This window comes from Panthera tigris, chromosome E3 (assembly GCF_018350195.1).
Source record: "Panthera tigris isolate Pti1 chromosome E3, P.tigris_Pti1_mat1.1, whole genome shotgun sequence".
In the NCBI taxonomy this organism is placed as follows: Eukaryota; Metazoa; Chordata; class Mammalia; order Carnivora; family Felidae; genus Panthera; species Panthera tigris.
The window spans coordinates 41,372,532-41,391,044 of record NC_056675.1 but is presented as its reverse complement, the minus strand read 5'-3'; the positions used below and the strand labels follow the sequence as shown (position 1 = coordinate 41,391,044).

The 18,513-nt window shown below is 59.2% G+C and overlaps 2 protein-coding genes across 3 annotated transcripts; one reads left to right on the top strand and one right to left on the bottom strand.

Moving 5' to 3' along the window:
• Nucleotides 1–24: 24 nt before the first annotated feature.
• SNRNP25 (small nuclear ribonucleoprotein U11/U12 subunit 25) lies at nt 25–3,410 on the top strand. Its single transcript, XM_007096656.3, has 5 exons — nt 25–295; nt 1,486–1,576; nt 1,816–1,921; nt 2,442–2,516; nt 2,975–3,410. The coding sequence occupies exons 1-5, from the start codon at nt 254–256 to the stop codon at nt 3,030–3,032; spliced, it is 372 nt and encodes a 123-aa protein (XP_007096718.2). The 5' UTR covers nt 25–253; the 3' UTR covers nt 3,033–3,410.
• A 443-nt stretch (nt 3,411–3,853) lies between these two features.
• RHBDF1 (rhomboid 5 homolog 1) lies at nt 3,854–18,188 on the bottom strand. Of its 2 annotated transcripts, XM_042972577.1 has the most exons (18): nt 18,059–18,188; nt 10,858–10,998; nt 10,658–10,788; nt 9,502–9,715; nt 8,862–9,071; nt 8,666–8,788; nt 8,436–8,593; nt 7,684–7,941; nt 7,458–7,569; nt 7,260–7,334; nt 7,007–7,168; nt 6,302–6,402; nt 6,077–6,140; nt 5,577–5,671; nt 5,246–5,321; nt 5,072–5,172; nt 4,795–4,948; nt 3,854–4,557 (listed from the first exon to the last, which is right to left on the bottom strand). In XM_042972577.1, the coding sequence occupies exons 2-18, from the start codon at nt 10,972–10,974 to the stop codon at nt 4,138–4,140; spliced, it is 2,571 nt and encodes an 856-aa protein (XP_042828511.1). In that variant the 5' UTR covers nt 10,975–10,998; nt 18,059–18,188; the 3' UTR covers nt 3,854–4,137. The 2 variants fall into 2 exon arrangements, with proteins under 2 accessions (XP_042828511.1, XP_042828512.1); XM_042972578.1 differs by lacking the exons at nt 10,858–10,998; nt 18,059–18,188 and having other exon boundaries at nt 9,502–9,855; nt 10,658–10,727.
• Between the last annotated feature and the right edge of the window lie 325 nt (nt 18,189–18,513).

Sequence of the window (18,513 nt, the reverse complement as noted above, 5' to 3'; positions counted from 1 at the left end):
CTTCTCATTGGTCCTCGTGGCGGCCCCGCCCCTCGCAAATCCCGCGACTGGGCTGCCGTCCCCGCGGGTGCGCGCCCCGCCTCCGTCGCGTACCCCAACAGGTAGCGCGGGCCGTGCCTGGGGACTAAGAGGCGCCCTGGAGCAGGCGGAGGAGGAGGTGGCTGTGCGGCCCGAGACGCCCGAGGACGATGAGGACGAAGAGGAGGCGCTGCCACACTCCGAGGCGGTAGACGTGTTCCAGGAGGGTCTCGCCATGGTCGTGCAGGACCCGCTGCTATGCGATCTACCGATCCAGGTGCGCGCGGGCGGGGAGCCGCCGGGGGTCGTTCCCCGCCGGGCGGTGCTCCCGCTGACAGACCTCTGGAGGCCCTGATGGGGAGCTAGGGGAAGGCGCCTCTGGGCTCAAACGAAGGTCTTAACCGGGGCGGGGATGGAGGTGGGGGTTGGGTGGGCGAACGAGGCTCTCACCTGGCGAGCAGAATTTAAAGGGGTCGAAACAAACCACAACAAAATTTAAAAAAAAAAAAGTCAGGCTATATGACCTTTCAATACACTGTTTCAAAAACTCGAAGGTCATGTGAATAAGTATGTGATAAACAAAACAGTGACATTTTACGTAAAGACCAGATCAGCATTGATGGTTTTTCACTTCTCAGCCTTCAGTGTGCCTCAGGACGGTCCTGTCTTGAAATCCTTGTAGCAGGAAGAACAATGTCAGTTCAGTCTGAGAGCCCCTAATTACCAGGATTCAGGCCAGGGCCCAGGACAATGTAGACATGAGTCAAGTGTGCAAGATTTACCAGGACGCCACAACACGGTAATGATAAAACGTTGTGATACAACTAAAAAAATAATACACTTAAAACAAAAAACTCCAGGGTCGCCTGGGTGGCTCAGTCGGCTAAGCGTCCGACTTCAGCTCAGGTCACGATCTCACAGTTCGTGGGTTGGAGCCCCGCGTCGGGCTCCGTGCTGACAGCTCAGAGCCTGGAGCCTGTTTCAGATTCTGTGTCTCCCTCTCTCTCTGACCCTCCCCCGTTCATGCTCTATCTCTCTCTGTCTCAAAAATAAATAAACGTTAAAAAAATAAAACTCCAATATGAGCAAAATAACAAGGATGGTAAAGGTAAAGGTAGACTCACGTCTACATTGTCCTGGGCCCTGGCCTGAATCCTGGTGATTAGGGGCTCTCAGACTCAACTGGCATTGTTCTTCCTGCTACCGAGCCCCAGAACCCGGATCTGATCCTCATCCTCCTGTTTCTGCACTCCTCTTTCTCCCGAGATCCTATCCACTTTGCACATTAAATACAAACGTGTGGGTGGAACTGGGGAAAACCCTAACATACAAGCAAGAGATTTTGTTTCTTGTTCTTCATAAAATACGGTACTGCTCTTTGGACACTATCAGCTTGCTTTCTTTTGTTGCTGTTTGGGATGGTAAAGAGAGGCAGGGATCCCACTTCCACCCTTGGTCTTTTTGTAGGTTACTTTAGAAGAGGTCAATTCACAAATAGCACTAGAATATGGCCAAGCAATGACAGTCCGAGTGTGCAAGATGGATGGAGAAATAATGCGTAAGTGCTCCCTTCTCCTTTTGGACCATGCAGTCTGAGTTTTCACACAGGCAAGATGCTAACATGGCCGCTCAGTGGGAAACTCAAGGGCCACGTCCAAGGATACTGGGGCAAGCACAAGCCTACCCTGCCCAGATCTGAATCTCCATCCAAAACCATCTGGACAGAGCTTCTGGGTTCCTTTCCTGCCATCCGAGGCTGTGGCTCCCCGCCATGGCTGTTCTCCTCTTGTGTTGCAGCTGTGGTTGTGGTACAGAATGCTACGGTCCTGGACCTGAAGAAGGCCATTCAGAGATACGTGCAGCTCAGGCAGGAGCGGGAAGGAGGCATTCAGCACATCAGCTGGTAAGTGGAGCCACAGGAAGGGCTGGTGCAGCACGAGCACCTGCTGCCTGTGTGCTGCGAAGTGCCAACGGGGTCTGAGCTCCCTGTCCCAAGCATGGAGACGTGGTGGCTGCCTCCATGCCCCTTTCACCTCACCTAGATAGCATTTCCAGTGGCCGGAAGTGGTCTCCCTGGTTACGGATGGGGCAGCTTTCGGCAGCCCCACCCCATCTTTACATGGGTGCTCTCCTCACTCCCACTAGGTCAGGTGTCTCGTTGCCTGTGTGTTGGTATTGCCGCCTGTTTTGTTAATAAGGTGTGTTTGGCTCCCAGCCACCCCACACAGCCCGTTGAGAGCAGTGCTTCCTTAGAGCTGCCTCATGCCCGGTGCATACGTGGTGCAGGAAAGGCCAAGAAGAGGCCACCTGCCCTGGGCCCCCAGGACTGAGCACCTTGAGCTCATCTCACACACAGCCCCTGCATCCCAGCTGGCCAGTCACCGTGCTTGTGGTTCACCTGAATCCCCATCTGAATCTTGCAGGTCCTATGTGTGGAGGACATACTACCTGACCTCTGCAGGAGAGAAGCTCACTGAGGACAGGAAGAAGCTTCGAGAGTAAGTTGGGGCCACATTTTGAGCTGCATCTAGTGTGTTGCCCTCTTGTTCCCCAAGCCCTGCCAGAGGGCCGGGGCCTCTTCCCCGGAAGGAGGAGTCTTAAATCACTTACCGGGGAATAACCAAGACCAGCACAGTCCCTGGATGGACTGACTCCTTCCTGCAAGGAGCTTCCTGGGGGCCCTTCCTACCGGAATGGGAGGCATAAGCACAGTGTGAGTGAGCACTGCTCACTAGTGGCAGTGTGGGGCTTCCCACAGCCAGAGGAGGCCAGTGAGAGCATGTGTGCAGGAGAAAGGCTGCCCGCTGGCACAGTGTGGGCTATGGGGTGATGGCCACTGCCACTTCCTCACCTTCCTGGACACAGTGCTCTTCCTATTTGTCCTTTCTTGGTCCCTGACATGAGTCTCTGGTGAGGAGTCACAAACAGACCTCACACTACAGCCCTCCTCTTTCAGTTACGGTATCCGGAATCGGGATGAGGTGTCCTTCATCAAAAAGCTGAGGCAAAAATGAACCTCCAGACAAGGACAACTGTGCTGCTGACCAAGCTCTCCCCACCCCCAGGAGGAAGCCTTCGACAACTGTTCCCTTTTTGCAGAAGAGTGTTGAGGTGGCCTGCACCTAGCTGGAACACCCTAATCATGTGGCAGATGGGCCTGGCCCTCTGTACAGGATTCATCCATTTGCTTCTTAGTTTGAAAAGTAAAAAAGCCACGGTACTTGGGGCAGGAGGGTGCTGCCCAGTCCCAGAGGGAAAGCAAGGGCAGAGAATAGGGCACGTGAGTGCTAAGGTGGAGGACGCTTCACCTGAGCCCTGTGGCCACCCCCTGGCCATAAGACCCTTTCACTGTGATCTCTACAGCAGGGGGAAATAAAGGCAGAGTGGCTGGCTTTCTGTTTGTGCTTATGGGGAAACAAGGGCCTGGGATCGAGAGTATGCGGGTGGGGCCCCCAGCCTCAGCTCACAGGGTTCACCTATAGCAACACCTTCACCCTTTGGCTTCCGGAAAGGGAGGTAGCCTGGGGCTGAACTTTGAGCTCCTGGCTGGGTACGTGGTATTGGGGTCGGAGATGCTTCCCATTGGTTGGGGGGGGGGGGGGGGGGAGGGCAGGGGTGACCACACAGCTATGGGTTCTTCTTTCATTATCAGCTGCCAGTTACTGTAAGGAAGGGGGACAGTGTACTCCCATCCACCTGACTGAGAGACTTCACTGGAAGGTATATTTGACACTTAGTTCCCTGTTGCGGGGAATTGTGAGCAAGGTGGCCAGCGGCCTGAAGGATCTCCCTCCACAGCCCCCAGCCAGAAGCCAGAAAGACGAGGCAGCTCCGGTAAGTTAGTGGCAGCTAAAACGCTCCCAGTCCATTTATTGGCCACATGAGGTGGTCGTCAAGAGACTAGTTAGAAGGTAATCACGGGAACTAGTGTAATAAATGCCCTGAAGTACGAGAGGTTCACCGCTGGTGAACAAGGCACAAGAGGTCAGTGTTCAGGAAACAGGCAGGGCAGCAGCACACAGGGCTTGAGAGTCGAGTCCTGTGGCCTGTGAGGCCTGGGGGAGACCATGTGCCTGGCTCTGGCCTGCTGGAGCACATGGCCCCGGCGCCCCAGCCAGCTCAGTGGAGCTGAGCATCCAGCTCGTACTTCTCACAGAACTTGTCAGTGAAGGGGATGCAGGTGAGGAACTCACACCACTCACAGCGGACGGGGTAGAAGTAGAAGAGGACCACCAGGCCGGCCAGGAGGCCCAGGAAGACCACCTGAAAGACGATGATCTGGCAGCGCTTGCGGTACAGGTCAAACTTGCCGAAGCTGATGTAGGGCAGGAAGGCAAAGGAGAGGAAGAGGCCGCTGATGAAGCCCGAGATGTGAGCGAAGTTGTCGATCCAGGGCAGCAGGCCGAAGGTGAACAGGAAGAGGACCACAGCCGACAGCTTGAAGAAGGCACGCCAGGGCCTTGCCAGGACCTGCCAGCTCTGGAAGAGCTCCACGAACAGGCAGGCCAGGATGCCAAACTGCGAGCCGGCTGGGCCCACCTGGCGGCAGTGTGGGTGGCTGTGAGCTGGTGGGGCCGAGCAGACCCGCCCCAACCCAGAGCCGCGTCTCCCCGTCCTGCCTCCCGTGGCCCGCAGCACACTGAGATCAAGGAGCCAAAAGGAGATGCTCCCAGTCTGGACCCTCCAGGGCCCCAGACTCCGAGCTGGACGTGGACTCGGTTTACGACAGGCAGCAGGTGCACATGGGGGCGTCCCCACTCTGGGTGACAGTCTTACCTCTGCCCGGTATGGCAGGAAAATGGCACTGGCCAGGTTACCAGTGACACCGCTCAGCAGGTAGATGATGGCTATTCGGTGCCAGCCTGCCAACTTCTCCAGGTCCCGCAGGACAGTCATCTGGAAGCAGACTGACACCAGGCAGTGCAGGATCCTGTGGGGGGGGGGGGGGGGGTGAGGTGGTACTCAGTAAGGAGGCCGCCCCCTTCACCATCTCTGGCCATCCTGGGGTACCTGGGACCAGCCACCCCTGCTCAGCCCACATGGTATCACTTGCCCAGCGTGCAAGAAGAGGGACAGCCACAGGCGGTAGAACTGGTCAGGCACCTCGGGGTTGAGAAAGGGCAGGAGCCCACACACGTCATCCATGCAGTGCACCTGTGCAGAGTGGCCCGTCAGCACCCACAGTGGCTGGGGGGAGAGGGGAGGGACACTCACCCTGGAGGCCTACCTGGGAGCACAGTGTGGCCTCCTCGTGGAAGTAGCCCCTCATGAAGTCACAGTACTCCCGGGAGGTAATCTCACACCTGGAAGGTCAGGCCAGGATTGCAAGGACTTGTAGAGTGGCCCAAGGGCAGAGGCACCTGACTATGCCAGCCAGGCCCAGCTTTCAGCCCTACTTGCCCACCATTGTTGGCTCTGGACAAGTCCAGGCAGACCCCTTCTCACCCCAGGCCCCTCGGAATCTTGGGTTATTTTGGAACTTGGTGAGGGAGAAGGGCAGAGCCCCAGGGCAATCTGCACCCAGGACTGGCTGCACACACAAGCACAGGCACACCCACCTGCCCTTTGTGCCGATGCAGCAGGGCCGGCCCGTGATGACACAGTCCATGTGAGGGTGGTTGGTGTGGTTCCCGGCGCTGTTTTTGGTGCAGATCTGGGTCACAAATGGGGGTGAGTTGGGTCAAGGCCTCCCCCAGCCCTGGGACCCACAACCATGCTTGGAGAATGGGGCAAGGATGGACAGGCTCCTAAGGTAGGAAGCCAGCCTCCCTGGACTTCAAGCTGGCTACCACACCCCGAGACACAGATGAGCCATCTGTCAGGTTGGAGTAATGTCACTTGGCCTCCTAGGCTTCCACCTGGTTCTCCTGTTCTGGCTACCTGCTCAGAGAGGCAGGTGTTTGGTAGGTAGACAGGCTGAGCAAAGGCCAGAGGCACAGCGTCTGAACACCCAGGGTGGTCCCATGATGGGGATCTCTGGCATCACTAACGGGTGGAATGTGGGTTCCTCCTTCACAAAACGGGGTGACTCACAAACAACCCCTCCACTCTGGCTCACCGGCCACTTGGTGATGTCATCTGGCCACTCATGGGGGTCCTCGGAGGAAGGCTCATCACACACCCTGCATGAACCCAGGATGTGGTCAGACCCTGCCTTGTACCCTTGGTATCCATGCCTTCCCGTCCGACTCAACGACATGTGGGGCAGCTATACCCTCTCCCCCCCCACACACCCCATGGAGCCATTGACAAAGGAAGTAAGGGAGGGGCTGGCAGGACTGACCTGGGGTCCTGGTGGCAGACAGAGCCAAACTGCCTCTTGCGGCCCGCAAGATCTGGGGCACTGGGGTGGAAGGGCCACTTCACCCACACTGCCAGCGTGGACTGTGGGAGGACACAGGGTCAGGCCCTGGTCAGAGCCCACCCCTTAGCCAGTGCAGTCTCCAGGAGGCAGGAATCAAAAGTAAAGTCACTGAGTCCCTCACACTGACCCACAATGCAATTTCAATGAAATTACACTCCACAAATGTGCAGGCATGTTGGGAGACTATTAAAAGGAGCTCAGCAGCATAATTCCTGTTAGCTTAACAATAGAAACAACCTGTGTCCAAAATCAGAACTGGTGTAAACTACAGCACCTGCACATGAGATGATGTAATATAAACTTGTAGGAATCTTTTTTGGTTTTTTCTTGAATTGTTTAGTGGAAAGAATAAGGCAACACCCCTTGTGTAAACTTAGGACATGTGCACAAAAACAGGACCGACGTGCAAAAAGAGCACACCCAAATCAAAGACTTGCTACAGCTGTCCTCTGTGACAGGAGGAGCAGGAAATGGGGGGAGCAGGGGATACAAGGAATAAATGTGAGCGGAGGGCCCTCGCACGGAGGGCGCCATAATATGCACGGAACTAGGGTAGTGATGACTCAACCGGCTCTATCTGAAGTCCCAAAGTAACGGCAAGCACACGGTGGTGGGGGCACAAACCGAGCACTCCTCCTCCGAGGTCTGCACACAGCCCGACCGGTCATTGCGCACGCAGCAGGCCGAGTGCTTCTCACGCTCACGCGCGGCGCGGATGAAACTGTGTACCTGCGGGTCCTGGCGCATGCAGGGCGAGAACTTGGCACCCAGGTGAATGAGAGCCTCCTGCGGAGGATTGGGATGTGCAGCTGCAGAATCCGGCCCCCTGCGAGCCCAGGGTTCCCACCCTCCGGCACCCACAAGGCCCTGCCCTCACCGAGCTGGGCCCGATCCAGAAGTTCTCCTGCTGCACGTACTTGACGTTCTCATAGACCCCGCGGTTCCGCAGTACCTGCAAGGTTGGGGAGACAGATCAGACAGAACCCGCTCCAGCCCTCTCCTCACAGAGTGAGGAAAGACGGAGTCCAGAGCCCAGACCCCACAGATCTGGGCCGGGCAGGGTGCCAGGGCTCACCGAGTCCACAGTCTCATGCTGCGAGAAGCCCACAGGCGCGATGCCGTAGATGCACACGGCTAGAATGGTGACGAGTGAGTGCACGAAGGTGAGCCAGTAGGTGAAGAAGGGCCTGCAGGGCAGAGCGTCAGCAGAGACCGCGTCTCCAACCCAGAGAGCCCACCCCCAACCTGGAGCCTTGCCTGCTGGAAGCTGCATCCCACCCACACTCCCACCCCATGCCTACCTGTGGTCGTCCATGTCCTCAATCTGGCGCTTGACATAACTGTCGATACGCTTGCGGTAAGTGCGGTTGGTCAGCCGGCCCACCATGCCCAGCCCATACGGCCGCTTCTCCCTGGCAAAGAACTTGCGCACGGGCATCGCGATGCGCTGGCCCCGCCGCTGACCCGCCGTGCTCACTACCTCCTGCCGCAGCCGCACCTTGGGCTGTGGGGCCGCTGCACCACCCTCCTTCTGCTTCCTCCAGCCTCGTTCCAGGGGCCTGGGGTAAGGGGCACAGTCACCTCCCGCCCTAGACTCCCAGCCTGCCTCAATCCCTCCCAGCAGGACCAGGATGGCCTCTCCTCTCTGGCTCCCATCTAACACTGAAGGCACTGTGCAGTCATCCACCATCAGCCTCCTCCTCACCAGTAAAAGAGCAATCCTGAGCCCCCCTGGGGATTGCAGAGGTGGAACCTGACCTATGTGAGGTTCCCTGGACGATCTACAAGTATGCCTTACAACACCCTCCATCTCCCTGCTAGATTCCGTCCAGCCTGTGGACCCTGGGATTCCGTTCCTGTCCCACAGGTGGGCAGCCAGGACTTGAATGGTGCCCAGCCCTGGGTCCCACAGCCATAGTGACCAGGCTGGGCTCACAATCCACAAGATGACTCCTTCCCTCGGCCCTCCATGGCATCAGTGCCCTAGGGCCCAGATGCTCCGGACAGCCGTAGATCCTGCCCTCCCCCCTCCCCCCTGGCTGGTGGCACTCACAGCATCAGGTGGCTGCGCTCAAGCTCACTGCGGTCCAGGGCCCCACCCGTGAGGTCTGCCTGTTCTGTGGCTTTCTCCCAGTCTTTGAGTGCTGCCTCCGAAGGGGACTCAAACACCTCGTCTGGGTACGTGGACAGCTCCTCGTGGAGGACTCCTTCCTGAGCAAATACACACGGTCAGGGTGGGATACGTAGGCGGAGGGGTCTCAGGTGATGCCCCTGTGCTCTTACCCGGGCAAAGAAGGATGTGTCCAGCTCGTCGGGGAAGTCAGCTGTGTCCTCCTCCAGGAAGCTGGCGGGAGTGAAGCTTCGGCGCTGCACCCGGCGCAATGTGCCATCCCTAACAGAGCGGCCCTACCAGCGAGGAGGTGAGCGTGCGGTGTGGTGGCCAGCTTAGTTCCCACCTCACCCCAGCCCCTGCACCCACCTTCACCAGGGCTGCAGCTGCCCGGAAGCTCATCTTGGCCACCGATTCACGCTTGCGTCGCCGCGGGAGCCGGTTGAAGCCCGAGCGGGAACTGGAGAAGGAGCAGAGGGAAGCAGCACCAGGCGTGACAGGTGTGTGTGGGGTACTCAGGCCGTCAGCCGTGTCATCTGCCACTCGGAAGGCCCGGCCCCGGGCCAGGGGATCTATGATCTGGCAGAGGGAAGGAGATGTAAGAGTCAGGGACTGGGTCATCGCTATGGGGGGGGGGGGGGGGGATCCTTTTCCACCCTATACTCCACTGTAGAGAACACAGCTGCTGGTCTTCCCACTCCCCAATGGGTCCCTGGACAGCTGTGTGGGTGCCCAAAGAGGCCCCCATCCTCGCCTGTAGTACCTTCACACTGCTGTTCATCCTGCGATACTCTCCCACCTGGAGACTGGCCCATGGTACAGTCCCAGGACCTTGTCCCTTGCCCCTGGCCCCCATTCCCAGAGTATCTTGGGTGCCTTTGTGGAACCATCTGACCACCCTCCCACACCATGAGCTCCGAGGAACCTCCTCCGCGCAGGCTGGCTGTGTCCCCAGTCCCAGTCCGGGAAGCAGAGTGAGAAGCTGGTACGAGGCAGAAGGTGGGCATACCTTCTGCATGCCCAGCTGGCATGGCCCCACGTACAGTGGCGGGGGCGTCTCAGTGCTGGTCAGAGACACGTTGTCCTGACTAGGCAGGTCTAGCTCCCGGATGACCTGCGGCTTCAGCTTTCCGTAGCGCTGGCTGCAGTGGCGGATGCTCTTGCGCTGCCATTTCTGGGTGCTGTCGCTGTCCTTGCTCACTCCGAACCAGTCAGCTGTGCCCCTGCCATAGGAGGGTCTCAGCAGGGTAACGCCAGATCTTCTGCCCACCCCAGCAGGGGCCTCAGAGGCTCTCCTCTTGTGCAGCATGCCCCAACCCAAGCCTCCAATCACTCTAGGGTCCAGGGTCCAGGTGGGCTTGGTCTAATTAAGGGGATGAGTGCGTTCCAGCCCTGGCCACCCCCTAAACAATTAGCCAACTCCAAATTCCTACTAGAACCGCAGACGGTAGGCCTTGCCCAAGTGAGTATTTTACACAGATCCTCAACCCATCATGGGGGGGGGGGGGGGTCCATGGGGGAGACATCGAGTCCACAGATGGCACTCAGAGCTCAACCCTTAGCCACAAAGCTCGGCCCCAGGCAGCAGCCTGACGTTGGACACCACAGAACTCAGGCAGTGGGCACTGCAAGCCCAGGAAAGCTGCCCATAGCTCTTAGACATGCAAGGAAAAACACTACCGGCACCTGCTGTTAGGAACCCCAGGGAACACCAACTGCACTGGCAACTCCCGAGAGGCCACAAGCCATGCACACGCCAGCTAATGTCAACATACTCATGCCCTGCCCCAGGTACCTGAGCAGGGACCGGGAGAGAGACCGGCGCTGTGGGAGGGCCCTGCGGGCACCAGGGGGACCCAAGAGGGGCAGAGTGTGGACACGCCCAAAGCGCACCTGTCGGCTGTTCAGGGGCCAGAGCATTGGGATGGGGGAGACAGAGAAGGAGAGAGCGAGTGCTGGAGGGGAGCAGAGAAGGCAGTAGGTGAGAGCAGTTGGTCCCCAGAGCGGGAGGAGGACAGGGTGATGTGGGGAACAAGATCGAGGAGAAAGCCAAGACAGGAAGGACCCTTGCTCCGTTCCCAGCCCTAGTATCCAGAGGGGACCCTGTATGATTGCCTCTGTCCCCCCAGCCCCCCACCAGCGGAGCAGCCAAGGCAACACAGTACCTGCGGATGGTCTGGGTGATGGACGTCTGGCGCTGCAAAACTGGCCGCCGGACCTCATGGTGGGGCGAGGGGATATGGGCTGTCTCGGCCGGCATACTCACACTCCGCAAGAAAGCCTGGCGTCTCAGGGGCTGGACAATGGGGTCACGGTGAGGAGGCTGGATGGAGTATACCCACAGCCTCTCCTGGCCAGGGCCTACCTGTAAGAAGCTGGGTTCCTCGGTCACTGGGGGCGCTACAGCTGGTATGTCCAGCTTCAGCCAGGGTGGCTTCTTGCGCTGCAGGCTGCTCGTGCTGTCCCTGCGGGCCTCACTCATGGTTCCACGTGGGGCAAGGCAGGCCTGGGGGGTGTCATGTGTTACTCAGTAACGGTGCTGACAGAACTCTGAAGTATCGCTGGGCCCAGGGATGGTCCTGGTCCCTGATGCTGAAGTCCTACTCCGTGCTCAGCACTAATCTGCTGAGTGTCTGCTTCATTCATTCCCTAGAGACGTTGCAGGCATGAACTAGGTCCTCAGACAATATACATTCATTCATGTCGAAAGATATAAATTCGTAACAGATATTAGAGCATCTACTATGAGTCACTCCTAGGTGCTCAGGGACACATTGGTGGAGAAACAAGGAAACAAACACGGACAAAATCCCTGACTTCCTGGAGCTTAGAGTCCAGACAAACAATAAACCTATAGATACGGTGTGTTAAAACATGGGAAGTACGATAGGGAAAACAGCACATTCCAGTTGCCGGGGCACTGATGCCTCCCTGTAAGGTGACATCTACCAAAGACATGAAGGTTGTGATGAGGTGAACGAGGCCAGCGGTTGGCGGGCAAGGTTGTTCCTCACACAGGAAACAGCCAGGCTGGGGGCTCACTCCAGTCTGTACGCAGGGCACGTCTCACGTCTGCCTGACACATACCTCACCGTCCTACCATCTGCTACAAAGACAAAGGGCCCACTGCATCCACAACAGGGGTGCGTGATCCCTCCATCTCAAAGAGGAACAGCCACATGGCTTGCAGCGGGCCACGGATGCCCCCACCAGCAGGGGACCTACTGAAAACCACTGGCATGCGGATGCTGCCATGACCACCAGGGGCCGCTATGCGCCCAAAAAACAGATGCACTGCAGTGCCGAGGACTTCCCTCAGCATATGAGACCCTGCCACAGCACGAGGGCCCAAGCAGAGTAGGGAGGACCCAGAGCAGAGGCCATGGCTTGGCGTGGCCAGGTGACAGTGAGGCAACGACCATGTGACCACTGGCCTCTTGGGCACTCTATTCCCCCCTTACAAAAGGTCAATTTCAGGGCAGATCTGGTTGTCCCCCCCACCAAAGGACCACAAGGTGTCTGGAAGCAGGACATCCAAGTTTGGAAGGGTTCCCCAAGCACACTGTGGGGCATGGATAGCAGGCGAGTGGCCAAGCAATACTGAGAGGGCGGAGACTCCAAACTCCCTCCGCTACATCAAAGAGCTTCAGACCCAAACAGACTCTGAAATTTGGGCTTGGGAATCCACCCACGAACGCCTCTAGAAATAGCCTCCCTTGCAATCCCCTGAAGGAGATATAGAGAAAGCCCCGCCTGTACTTTACAAATAGGAAGACTGAGCCCTGGGGAACAGGGGCTTGACTTGCCCAAGGTCACATATCCAGGGAGCGTAACTACAGACAGCCCCAGGATGCTGCCCACAGCTCCCACTGGACTCACACAGAACACGGAAGGCAGGAACTCTGTTCAGAGCAACTCCCAGCTGTATACTGACCCGGGAAAGTCGAAGGATGTTGTTCTCACCCCTACACAGACCAGGAAGGGAATGGGATGCTGAGCACTGCCCCTCCTGCCCCTCTGCAAAACAGGGGTAGCCCCAGGTACTGCTCACAGATCCTTGTGGCCCTGGACCAACCGCTGGGAATCCACAGGCCTCTCCAGGAGCCTCCCTATACTTTGCCAGCACCTCCAGGGGATATGAGCCGGTTCTCCACTTAGGAGCACAAGGAACCTCTGCCAGCTGATTGGCTTACACCACCACACACATCCATGACCCTCCCAGCTCCCACTGCCCCCATGGCCTCTCCTCACACCCGGCGGCCTCCCATCTCAGCACTCTAGTCATGCCCCAGCCTTGCACATGCATTCTGCCCCAATCCCCACATGTTCAAGGACCCACAGCCTTAGTCAGGCTGGCCCCACCCCTGAGAGGTGCTCCCAGACCTGGATTCCCCTGGCACGGCTCAGGAGTTCACCCACGTGTATGCTGTCCTGTTACCACCGGGTCTGCAGTGGCAAGACAGGCCTGCTCCAGAGCCACTGCTCAGTCAACACTGGCCATTTCTGAGCATGGACTGGCAAGGGCCCATCCTCATGATCTGGAGGGAGGAGGGGCTCCTGAAAAAGACCCTACAATTGCGTCTGGGAGGAGGAGCTGACCACAAGGCCGGGTCAGGGCAGGGATAGCACAAGCAAAGAAGTGGGAAAAGGGTGGTAAGGTACACAGGAAATCTGGCATTCCCCAGCCACTGCTAGCCTGGGCGGACAGTCAGCCCCAGGAACACAACAGCCGTTAAGCTCATGAGGGAGGTACCAGGGCCCTGCAGGTACGCCCAGATCTCCCAGTGTCCCTCGCCTCCACACAAACCCCTCCTGTGTTTGGGGCAGAACCTGGAGGGTGCTCTGTAACCCACAGGGTTCCAGGATCCCCACCCTGCCCCCAGTGCTGTGGGTTCCTGGCCTGCCCCCCCCACTCTGTGCACAGTTCCCCATCTGGGCCTCAAGTGGGTGGGATTCACAAGGGGGGGGAGTGCTCCATAGTGGGCCCCAGGGGTGTGGAGGAGAGGCAGGCCCAGAAGACAAAGAGTCTGGGCTGGGGAGGGGCACAGTGCCTACGCAGAGGACACAGTGGTTCTGTGTCCAGGCCTCCCCCAGGCACACAGTGGGCTCTTGTTCCCAGACAGCCCCTCAGGGGGGAATCCCGACAGCATCTCTGCTCTGCTGACCCCCTCAGTGCAGGAAGAGACCGCAGCCCAGGGAGGGCCTGATTGCATGGGGCCACATATTATCTGAGTCACTCTGGCAACAATCAAGACTGCCCACCCGGGGCCCAGCCCCACCAGGAGACCCCCAAATGGGCATCCAGTAGTGGAGTAGAAAGTGCTGGCAATGGCTTACCAAATGCTAAGGTGGGGGCCAAGCCCAGCAAGGGGACACGAAACAGGGGTGCACATCAGGTGCTACACCCCCAGGCAGCGCAGGACAAGTGCAGGGCCCATGATGAGGGCCCGGGATGGGGCTGAGGCACAAAGGTCACAGGACCACTAGGGCTGTTTCTTTTTTCTTTTTTTTTTTTTAAGTTCATTTATCTATTTTAAAGAGACAGGGAGGGAAAGTCTTTTTTTTTTTTTTAAGTTACCACTGGGGCTGCTTTAAGTGCAGGGAGAGGGGTGGGAGTAGCTGCAGCCTCATGGCAGAGGGCTGGGTAGGGAGCCGGGCCAGGTCCTACTGAAGCAGGTTCCTGCTCTGGGGATGAGTGGGGACCCTTCAGGCTGGCACAGTACACAGGTACAAGAGGGGCCGGGAAGCCCATGGAGGGAGGCCCGTGGGGGAGACCCTGGCCTGAGACACTGGACAGACCCTTCTCACCTTCACCACCTGCAACTCTCTGCAAGCATCAATTTTTTTCATCTGAAAATCAGGGGCTGTAGCAGTGCCTGGCACACAGTTGGTGCTTGAGAAGCAGCAGCTAACACAAACACCAGACTGAAAAAGACCCTGCAATTGAGTCTGGGAGGAGGAGCTGCCTGCTGGCTCTGTGGAGCCCCCTGAGGACAGCCAAAGGAAGGGGCGGGGGGGGGGGGGGGGGCTGGAGTAGGAGGGCCACAGAGCATGCACCACCAGAACAGCAGTGCGGGGCATGGGGGGGGGGGTGGCACCTGGGGATAGGACCCTTCAGAGATGCCCAATTTGGTAAGGTATAACCAAGAGGCAGGAGGAGACTGGGGAGCAGTTCTGGCCTGCTCTGGCCTGGGCAGTGGCCAGAGCCATTGTGAGGCTGGATCCTCAGGCGTGAGCAGCAGCCACCAATCCACTCAGGCCCGCTCAGCCACACGGCAGGACGATGCCAACAGGGGCGGCTGGAGGCCTAGTGGATAGCCCAAATGGCCCAGCCCCAGGACAAGACCCGCCAAGCCCTGGCCCCACCCTGCCCAGGGGACCGCCCACTGCCAAGGTCAGCTGGAGCAATGGGCCCCGCCCAGGACACCTGCCCAGACGTGTCCCCAGCTCACCTGAGCATGATCCCAGGAGGGGCCACATCCTCCAACCTCCACACTAGTGCCCTGATCTCTGACCCTCGGTCTTCTGTTTGACTCCTAATCTGATGCTCATCCCCAGAAATCCCTTGGGAACAGGGATCACCAGCTGTCTGGCATCCATCCCAGAATCCAATCCTTCAAACAGGCTACTGTGTGGCAAAGCAGAATTCACCTGGCCTCTCTGTGCCTCTTTGTCTCCTGTATAAATGGCATAATGCTAAGAATGGTAATGGCCAGGCCTGCCCCGCTCCTCAACCCTCCCAAATCTCACCACTTTTCTGTGCAGGAAATAAGGTCAGACAGGAACAGGGCAGGCCTGAGACCCAGCTAACAGCCTGCACAGTGCTCTCTGCCCATCCCCAGGAGGATACATCAATCCCTCCTTCCCCTTGTCACCCATCACCGGGCAGATGTCACCCCAGACATGTATGTGGAGGGCCCATAACAGAACAACAGAAGGCTCCCTGCTACAGGAGGTCCCCAAAGGCACAGGAATCCCCAGTAATAATCACACTCTGGGACCTAACCAGGGAGTGTGGTGCACAGGGAGAACCAGCCCTGGGGAGAAGTACTGCCCAAAGTTTCAACAGGCATATATGACAACCAAAGCCAAAGCCCCTGACCCCACTGGCTCTGACAAGGGCTGACAGGGTGGATACACCCCGGGCTGGGGAGCCCCAAGGCTCAGAGAGGTTGAAGGTCCATGCCACAAAGTCAGTCAGCAAGGGCGCAAGGGAACAGACTGAGCTATAGCAGATTCTGGCTGAGACTTAGGTGAAAGCATCCCTCAACCTGCAGAGGGGAAAGGCCGGCATCCTACCAACCTGCCTGGCTTTAGGGCAGATGAGTCGCCTGGCCACCGATCAGAGCCCCCAGAAGTTCCCCCCTGAGACGCAGGCGCTCCCTGGTGCCTTGACACCCTCGGGCTTAGTGACCTCCTCCCAGGACAGGCCAACTGCTGGATAGTACTAGAGAGGCCCCAGGAGGGGAAACCAAGTCCCAAAGTCTGTTCGAAGAGCAGAAATGGCCTGTCATCAGAAGCCTGGCACACCTGCTGACCTATCACAACCCGTAGCAAAGGGTCCTCTGTATTCATCTTACAGATAAGAAAACTGAGGCTCAGAGAGGCCAGTCACCACCTGAGGTCACTGAGCCTCCAAAGGAGTTCAAAGCCTTGGGCAATGTCTGCCCAGGAGCTGGGGTGCAAGAGACCTGTGTGCCTGCCTAGCTGGCCCTGGCCAAAGTCCCCCAGGGGTAGGGACAGACCATGTGGGTCCCTCAGGCTGTGGACCTGAGGCTGTGGGCTATCAAACCCATCCCCCAACTTCACGCGATCCTGACCCGGAGCATCTCCGTTCAGGCAGAAGGGGTTCACCTTCAAACACATCCAACCCAGAAAATAGGTAGGAGCCAAGGAATATGATCCTTGGGCAGAAAGTGGATCCTGTCACAGACACCGAGGTGGGGGAGCTGGGGCTGGCAAGGGGAGCACCTCATCCAGAGAGAGGAGCAGAGGGTGTGCCCTGAGCAGTAGCTGGGAGCTGAGAAGACCCTGAGGGAGGGCCCCAAAAGGCAGGGGAGAACTGGCTGATCCCCTCTGAACAAAGGATATGACTTCCCAAGGGCAGCAACTTGGCCACTAATGCTGGATGAGGAACGTTGGTCACAGCAATGCTCCAGCTCTGCTGCCCTCACTTGGGCCGTCTGCACAGCGGGAGGCTGGTTGGCTGCTTGGAAGGGTTGGAAAGGGGCCTGGGGCCTGGTACCTTCAATTTAGGGCCAATCAACTGTTGTGCCCACCTACTAGCCTCTGTCCCGTTCTCAGGGTAAAGGACCCAGCTTGCCCAGAATGACCCCTGGTGACGGGGGGGGGGGGGGGGGGGGGGGGTGCAGCCTTAGGGACTTCTGGGACCCCAGCCAGGTGGTGGGTTCCTCACCTTCCTCCTAATCTCTGGGGACTCTCTAGGAGCCTGGGACTGGCTCCCGGTAGGGGGGGGATGGGGGAGAATCCAGCTTCTAGCTGGGCCAAACCTGAAAAGCTGGTTTCATCCTTGAATCTTCTCAGCTGGGAAGTCCCAAGGTTGGGGAGGGGGGCTCCCAGCACAAGGTTAGGGCCTTCAGACCCAGGACCCCCGCCCACCCAAACAGACACAGAGACACGGGACCCAAGCTGCACAGAAGGAACTCTGCTCAGGAACCAGCTGAGCCTTGGGCAGGCAGGACTGTGGGATCCCCTGCCCATTCCCCACCCAGCCCCACAGACTTGCCCCCAGCAGGACAGACAGCCAGGCCCTCCCCCAGTCCCCTGAGCCCCTGGGGTCCTGCCATCTTTCCTGCAATAGAAAGCCAGCCTCTAGGTACGCCCCCACTCCCCCACCCCACCCCCTGCTGCTCTTGGTCACTAAGCACAAGATAGGGGGTGTCTTTGGGAGTAGATCCCAGGGCCCCCGCAGCTCCAGGATTTACAGATTAGGGAGACAAAGGTTGTGAAGCGGGAAGTAGGGTCAGTCCCCCGCCCCCACCTCCCCAGCTACTGCTATTATTGGTGATATTATTCCCATCCACAGTGGCGACGGCTGCGACAGGGATGATTCCCGAGGAGTCCCACCCTCGGAGCCGGAGTTTCGACTTGGAGCACCACCCACCGGTGGCGGCCGGGAAGGAAAACGTCAGGGGGGGAGGGTTACAGCTTGGAGGAGCCTGGGGACACCCCCAGACTCCGAGCCCTCCCCAGGACCCTCAGCTGTTGGGCGGGGGCTGGAGCCGCGCTGTCCGGCCCGATCGGGCCGCTGGGACGTGCTAATCCGGCCATGGGCTATTTTTGCGCCGCGCCGGGTTAGGAATCCCGGGCTGGGCCGCCTCCGCGGGTGAGTCGGGAAACTCCGGGAAGGGAAGTCCGGCCGACCGGGGCGGGTACTCGCCCGACCCGGGACCCAGACCTGGAGCCCTCAGCCAGCCCGACTCCGGTCGCTGCCGGCGGCTCCGGCCACGGCTGGCTGAGGACGGGCCCCGGGGGCGGCGGACGCGAGCCCCGGAACCCGCCCGGCCCGCGGAGCCCTGCGCCCCGCTCCCGGCGCGCTCACTCACCGCAGCCGCCGCCGGCACCGAGGGTCCTCGGGGGGTCCTGAGGGCTCCGGGGAGGGGCTGCCACCGCCGGCCGGGAGGGCGCCCGCGCCGAGTCCCCGCCCGCGCGCCTGTCCGGCCCGCCCGCCCGGGAATGCCATGGAGCGAGGGGCGTGCGCGCCGGGGGCGGGCCCGGCCGGAGGGGGCGGCCGCGCTGACTAAGGGCTCAGGAATGCGCGCGGCCCGCCCGGCTCGAGTCACCTCCTCCGGGAAGGCCCCCGGGCTCCGCTCTCTCCGTGTCCGGCCGCTCGGACACCTGTGGCTGGGGGGGGGGGGGGGGGGCGGGGGGGGGCGGAGGGGGGGGCGGTTTGGACGCCTCGGCCGGGGAGGGAGGGCCTAGGGGCCCAACCGGACAGAGCCTCAGCGTCAAGGGCAGTCCTGTGTTCCTCAGCCTCTCCCAGACTCTAGAGTGAATCCTG